Source organism: Triticum aestivum, chromosome 7A (genome assembly GCF_018294505.1).
Source record: "Triticum aestivum cultivar Chinese Spring chromosome 7A, IWGSC CS RefSeq v2.1, whole genome shotgun sequence".
NCBI classification, from domain to species: domain Eukaryota; kingdom Viridiplantae; phylum Streptophyta; class Magnoliopsida; order Poales; family Poaceae; genus Triticum; species Triticum aestivum.
Window position 1 is genome coordinate 55,069,418 of NC_057812.1, and position 6,979 is coordinate 55,076,396.

The 6,979-nt window shown below is 42.3% G+C and overlaps 1 protein-coding gene and 1 long non-coding RNA gene across 3 annotated transcripts; one reads left to right on the forward strand and one right to left on the reverse strand.

The window, feature by feature from the left end:
* Positions 1-2,138: 2,138 nt before the first annotated feature.
* On the forward strand, positions 2,139-3,363 carry LOC123150542 (uncharacterized). 2 transcript variants are annotated; one of them, XR_006475185.1, is made up of 4 exons: positions 2,139-2,462; positions 2,557-2,664; positions 2,763-2,838; positions 2,944-3,363. It is a non-coding gene; the product is annotated as an uncharacterized lncRNA (long non-coding RNA). The 2 variants fall into 2 exon arrangements; XR_006475184.1 differs by having other exon boundaries at positions 2,557-2,838.
* Positions 3,364-4,175: 812 nt separating this feature from the next.
* Positions 4,176-6,686, reverse strand: LOC123152999 (uncharacterized). Its single transcript, XM_044572334.1, has 5 exons — positions 6,138-6,686; positions 5,747-6,048; positions 4,953-5,664; positions 4,790-4,869; positions 4,176-4,701 (listed from the first exon to the last, which is right to left on the reverse strand). The coding sequence occupies exons 1-5, from the start codon at positions 6,684-6,686 to the stop codon at positions 4,176-4,178; spliced, it is 2,169 nt and encodes a 722-aa protein (XP_044428269.1).
* Between the last annotated feature and the right edge of the window lie 293 nt (positions 6,687-6,979).

Here is a 6,979-nt window from a genome sequence, read left to right on the forward strand (position 1 = left end):
AATAGAAGAAGAGAAGTGTAGAGACATTCTAATATTTTCTGTCGGTTGAACCTTTCTTGCGGAAATGACATAATTAATGTCCACCCTTGGATCAGCATTATGCATGCACACATAAGATTTATACTTTTAAGCTAAGCCAATTTATTTATTCTCATAATTACATTAAGAACATAGAAATTTTGCTGACAGATTTGGATAAAAAGTATATGCTTATAGTCATGCAAAAATGACCTTTTCACTTAAGACATCCAACGAATACATTCCTCTCTTAGCATGTTCATGCCCTTTACTCTTTGTAGTGTGAGGAAAAATTGAGAATTTATGAGCTAGTGACTACATTAATATGGTAGTTATGAATCGTTTGTTCACTGTAACCTAAAGCGTATAAGTATGTAGGTCTAACATCAGCCGACACTTGCCGTCTTACATCCAAATTATTTTATATCATTTCTTAATCTGTTGTGCTACCGCAGTGTCTTTCTGTAATTGTTACACATACCAGGTCAAAGCTTATAAAAATTATTGGTCAATTAAAATTTGAAAGCTGTTTGGGAAAAAAATTATGTTTGATTTATTTTATCTTGGGGAGGTTTCTTTTCTTACTCCGGATCATTTATTTGTACATGTCTTTTTAATTTAATCTTTCTCATGGTAACATGCATGTGGCTAAAAACAATCAAGCATAGATTTTTTTTTTCCTAATCGCGGTGATTTGGGAGAATTTATTTATACTTTTTTAATTTCCTTTTTCTGAAGGAAACTCCAACGTGGTTTTTATTTTCATGGTATTTGGGACGTGGACTCTTTTTCTAGCGTCTGGCCTAAGGACTTTTCATTTGTGTCTATCTTTTTTTATCACATATCTTTTTTTATGAATATAGAAGGAAAATGCATTTTCTTTTCGACGGGACTTGAACTGGGCATCTAGGGCTCATTTTGGTGCGTGTGTGTGTATCTAGGGCATCTAGGGGTCATTTATGAATGGCGAGGCCGCCTAATTAATGTTCACCATTAAAATTTAGAATAGGTTTGTGATTTTTTTTAACACTGTACAAACGCATACGCTCATACTTACGCACATACACTCATCCGTCTGAACACACACATACACACCCTATCCCTTATGAGCACCTTCTGGACTGAGCCGACACGTCATCTTGAGATAAAAAATGTCACCACATGTGTCTCTGTAATCGACAGGAACGTCTCATTCTACTGAACGAACATCGCCAGAAAGCTTCAAATAAATCTAGGAAAATGACATGATCAGTGTCAAGTCTAAAACTTGAACCTTATAGAGTGGTTCTACCACAAAGAACCTAAGCATCTGAGATTAGCTGAGTTCGCATTTTTCGTGTCTCATTTACTCTATCTTGGGTGAGTTTCTTTTCTTACAGACCGAATAAAAAAGCATTCATGCATCGACTCTTTTTTAATCTAAACATAAGGCTTGGATTAGCGTTTATTTGACATGTCTTTTTGGTTTCATTGTTCTCAAGGCAACATGCATGTGGGTGAAAATCATTCCGCCGTAGTATTTTTTTTCTAAACGTGATACTTTCAAGAGCATTTATTTGTACGTCACTTTAATATTTTTTTAAGGGAACACGTACCTACCTTTTTTATTTCCGTTGTATTTGGGACATGGACACTTTTCCTAGCATGAGGCCTAAGGGCTTTTCATTTGTTCCTATCGTTTTGTATAGTACATCTTTTTATGAAAGGAGAAGGTAAATTGATTTTTTATTGACCGGGAGAAGAACGTGGACATGCAGGACTCTTTTGAAGGCATGTGGGCTCGTTTCTACTCTATCTACGTGTGGTAGAGTCAATTACACCACAGGTGTCTGAACTTGGCAAGAAAAATCAGTTTGGTGCTGAAACTTGTGGCATACAGATATGTGGTAACAAAACTTGGCTTCGTAGTGCAGATACGGTGAAATTCACGTTTGGATACGAGATGGGTGCTGACGAGGCCCGCCAGCGTGGCGCCGGACCCACTGTCAGTGGCTGCACAGTGCGGGCGAGGGCGTGTGGCCCGGGTTTTCGCGAAACCCCCCCGGAATTTGTTTACTTCTCACAAAAAAGCCCCGGCCGTCGCACATAATGCGAGCCCCTCGATCCCGTAAATCCTCGCCCGCGATGCATCAAAAAAAAATCCTCGCCCGCGATCCCCAATTCAAGAACAGGGCGACGGCTTAGTTCCGCACGACGGCGACGGCGGCACTCCCCTCGGTTCAGCATGACGGCGGCGGCGCCGGTGTTCCCCTCGGCTGCGCGCGAAGGCGGCGGCGGCGCTCCCCTCGGCTGCGCGCGAAGGCGGCGGCGTCGCTCCCCTCGACTGTGCGCGAAGGCGGAGGCGGCGCTCCCCTCGGCTGCGCACGACGGCGGCGGCGGCGCTCCCCTCGGCTGCGCATGACGGCGGCGGCGGCAGCTCTGGCAGAAGGGATCCCTGACTTCTGGTTATCGCACGCATTCCTTCTCTCTCACCTCTCTCTCACATCTCTCGTAGTATTACTCTCACATCTCGCGCGCCTTCTGTTCCCCTGTTTCTAGATGGGAGGGTCCGACATACCTAGGATGGTGGATGGAGGGGCGAAGGTGGAGGAGGAGGACGAACCGTGGGCCAAAATTACCTCCGTTGTGTACTTCAGAAAGCATCAGGTAAATCATCTTCCCTTTTCTCAGAAAAAATTGTAGGATGTTAGGTTCAATTGGAGTTGAACTCAGGAAGATGAGCTGGACAAGGGTAAGATGTGCAGGCACTTTGAGTCAGCAGCTATGCGGGTATGCAAAGGAGTGGACACTGGAAGGAGATTTTTGTCATGCCAATATGAGGTAAATTGCTTGCTACCATTAGGCCTCTTTACTTTACAATCGGCGTTTTGTCATCGGTTGGTAATGTTAGTATGTATGTAATAGTCTGCAATTTTGCCTGAACAGGAGACGTGTGGTTATGTCAAATGGATTGACAAGCCAAGCCATGGGAGGGGAGGTAAAGAACTGTCATTGGTGAAGTTGCTAACAACAAAGAGGTGCTAGAGAAGAAGCTAATGCAGAAAGATGGTCAGATAGAAACTGAGGAGAAGCACGGACTTGAGAAGAAGAAGATTGAAAGGATGCACAAAGATCAGTTACAATCTAGAGATAGGACGATTATGTTTGTTGTGTTCATGTACTTTGGGTTAGTCGTAATCATGTTTGATGTGGTTGACAAGAAGTAATGTTGTCATTGTCCAGTCTAGAAGGTCATGTATGTTGCTGAAAATTTGTATTTTGCTGAATAATCTTTGGTGAATTACAAAGAATGTACCTTTTGGTAAAGATTTTTTTTGTCAATATTTTACTGCTTTAGAATTGAAACAGACTATGCATGTTTAGACAGCAACAATTGATTGGATGGAGAACAAATTGAAACTTCATTTTTCAGATAGATAACAACAACCATTTGATCATACAGTGTCCACTTTAGTAGCTGAGAGCACACATTAGTGAAGCACACACATTCAGTAGCTAAGAACATGCATGCATATTGACGGAAATGCAAACCACATACACACAAACTGTAGACTGATAACTAAACTGCATACACGCGAACTGAAGAAATCTGCAAACTGATGGACGAAGCCGATGCTTTTCTTAAATTTAGAGAAAAGCATGACAGGAATAAGAGCAGTTTTTGCCAGCATAAATTCAAAGAAAAGCATTACAGGAATAAGAGCAGTTTTTGCCGGCATAAATTCAGAGAAAAGCATATGACAGGAATGGGTAATTTTTGCCAGCATAAAATTCAGAGAAAAAACGACAGGAATAAGAGCAGTTTTTGCTGGCATAAATTCATAGAAAAGCATGACAGGAATGAGGGTAATATTTGCGAGCATAAATTCATAGAAAAGCATGAGATGGAACAACATGAAAACTGCATTTTATGAGCATAGCAACCTCGGATCAGTGCATACAGGTGCACTTAAATAGCAGCATAACACATGTTCAGATTCTCACATTACAGCATAAACAAATGGGAAATTAGTCTTATGACTTGTCTGATGAACAAACGTTCATATATGAACTTGCACTTCCATCTAGTTCAGTTCACTCATGAACTAATTCGGTTGGCATTGGGATCTACAAGGTTTGGAAATCATCAATCCACTTTTCATTTGGTGTATTTTGGGTCACTGGCTCCTCTTCAGCTTGCACATAGGAACTCTCTGAATTTGGTCCAAACATAAGGTTCCAGAACCCAGCACCTGGTCCAGTATATGCTTCCTCAGCACCTGGTCCAGTATATGCTTCCCCTGCTCCTCTTCCAGCTGCTTGGTTGCTTGTCTGCTGTACAGATCCTCTACCTCTCCTGCCAGCCGCTCCCCTAGCTCCCCTGCCTCCCCTGCTAGATGCTCCACTAGCTCCAAAACCTCTTCCTCCCCTACCAGTTGCTTCTCTAGATCCTCTGCCTCCCCTGCCAGCTGCTGCTCCACCAGCTCCAGTGGATCTTCTCTTTCTTCCTCTTGAAATTCCAGCTTGGTTGCTTGACTGTGGTACATCTTCTGGAATGTCTTCAGTGACTCCTCTTCTTCTAACCCTACCTCTTGACATAGCAGTCGTAACCCTAGGAGGGGGTATGTCATTTCTTGCTTGTGCAACAAATGTTGATTCTGGAAGAGGTCCATGATCCATACTTGGTTGGTACGCTCTCCTCTCCTAAGTGGAGAAAAATGCACAAGATTCAGACATAAATTCAGAAACAGAGAAAATTCAGTAACCGAAACAAATATCAAGACAAGGTTACCATTTGCTGCATGAGGAAACCATGGACCCTGGGGTTTGACTTGGATCCATGTGTGGATGGACTGTGTGTGGCAGTATGTTCTAACAAAGCATAAACAACATGTTAGTGTATGTTGGCACATGTAAAATATATCAGTACATTGTGTGATTATGTTTAATCTTACAGAAATGATTATAGGATCATCATACTCTTCTTCTTCATCATCTGCAACATTTGCAGGTTGAGGAGCATCTCTTGTGGTCTCCTCCCACTTCTTGTGTCCTTTCTTGTTGTGGTCTGCACTTCCACAAAGGGAGCAGTGCATGGTTACACCATGCTTTGTCAACTTTTTCCCTCCTTCTTTCATCAACTTCTCCTCTGGATCTTTCTTTCTATTCCTCCTTGGTCTCCCCATTACCTTAGTGTACACTGGTGGATATACAGCAATGCCATGCATCTTAGTCCAATGTTCCTGGTCCCTCACTGGTTTTACATTAAAAGCATAAGCCCTTTTGTATGTCCCTACTGAATAACAATCATGCACTAGGCTTGCAGGGTCAATTCTCTCATTTCTAGCACAAGCAATAGCATGGTGACATGGAATGCCAGACAAGTCCCATCTCTTGCAGTTACAGGTTTCCATTTCCAAGTCCACTATGTAGGAGTGGTTCATTGACACAACCTTGAAAACCTTCTGACCAGCTCCAAAGACCATGCAGTTTGCAGCCCAATCAGTGTACTTGTCCAATTTTTTCTGAATTTTTGGGCACAATCTCATACTCCATTTCCTATCTTCTGCAACTTCCATCTGCTTGCTGTATATCCTTGCTGTGATCTTGCTGTTTATGTTTTCAACCATCGAGTAAATAGGAAGTTCTCTGGCTGGCAAAATCCAACTGTCATTTGAAATGTTAAGACATGTTAGTTCAGAAAACCACAACCCACAAATGCTTAATTTCAAGTGCAATACATGCTTACCTGTTAAATACTTCAGACATGTTATTTAGCAGGATGTCACACTTTGGAAAAGGATTAAAAAAAGCTTTAATCCATGTTCTTGGTGGCCATTTCTCAACCCATTCGTATGCAGGCACACTGTCTGCCTTCATCTTCTCCATTGCTTTGTTGTATGTTGGAGTGTCTGTAGCCCTTGCAATGGCCCACATATTGTTCTTTAGTTGTTCCCCCTTGTGAAGCTTGTGGAAATTTTGATACATATGCCTGACACAAAACTTGTGTTCAGCGTCTGGCCACACCTTTGCAGCTGCAGCTATAAGACCCTGCACACATAAACAATGCAAGCACCCATCACATCAAAACTACATTATACTATAGCAAGCAATAAGGTGAAAACCATAAGATGACATACCTTCTGCTTATCACTCATGATTGTGTATGGAGAGGTGTTGCATATATTGAGATCATCCTTTAGGCTAGCCAAAAACCACTCCCAGCTGCTAGTGGACTCCACTTCCACAATCCCAAATGCTATGGGGAAAATACAATCATTGGGGTCAATAGCCACAGCTGTTAGTAAATTCCCTTTGTACCTGGTCTTAATGTGACATCCATCTACAAATATTATTGGCCTACACCCCATCAACCAGCCTCTCTTGCATGCATCCAATGACCAGTACAAAGTTGAAAAATGTTCCTTTGTCTCCTTGGTCTTTTCATCAAAAATCTCCTTTGTGCAAAGGTAGAACTTGCTGCCAGGGTTTGTTTGCCTCAACTCCTCTCCATAATCCCATAACATCTTATACTGGTCATCATCCTCACCTCTGATCTGCTTTACTGATGCTCTTCTAGCCCTTCCCAATTTGCTCCTACTTGGAATTAGATTGTACTCCTGCTGAACCTTCTCCTCGAATTTCTGCAATGGCATCTTTTCATTGCCCCTGAACTCTTTTGAAGGCATGTGGGCTCGTTTCTACTCTATCTACGTGTGGTATTTTTCTATTCAAACGTATGGCAGGGCCGGCCTAGTTGATCTTGACCTTTAATATATAAATACCGTGTCCAAATTAATTATGTTGATGTGGAAGAGTCCATCTCACGTAAGCCACCCAGCTGGAAAAAGCGCACGAATCATTCACCGGCTGTAGACCGGTCATTAAGCCAATCTGATGGATGTAACTTTCTAACCTTCAGGATTAACGTGGAGCCTCGTATGGTGCTTTCAATTAGTACATACTAGTCATCAACCCGTGC

Bases quoted from the DNA above. Each gene is read 5' to 3' on its own strand.
- LOC123152999 (XM_044572334.1), bottom strand. From the start codon at position 6,686: ATGCCTTCAAAAGAGTTCAGGGGCAATGAAAAGATGCCATTGCAGAAA. The intron at 5,665-5,746 runs GTAAGCATGTAT...TTCAAATGACAG, and splicing joins ATGTCTGAAGTATTTAACAG to TTGGATTTTGCCAGCCAGAG. The intron at 4,870-4,952 runs GTAAGATTAAAC...ATGCTTTGTTAG, and splicing joins ATGATCCTATAATCATTTCT to AACATACTGCCACACACAGT.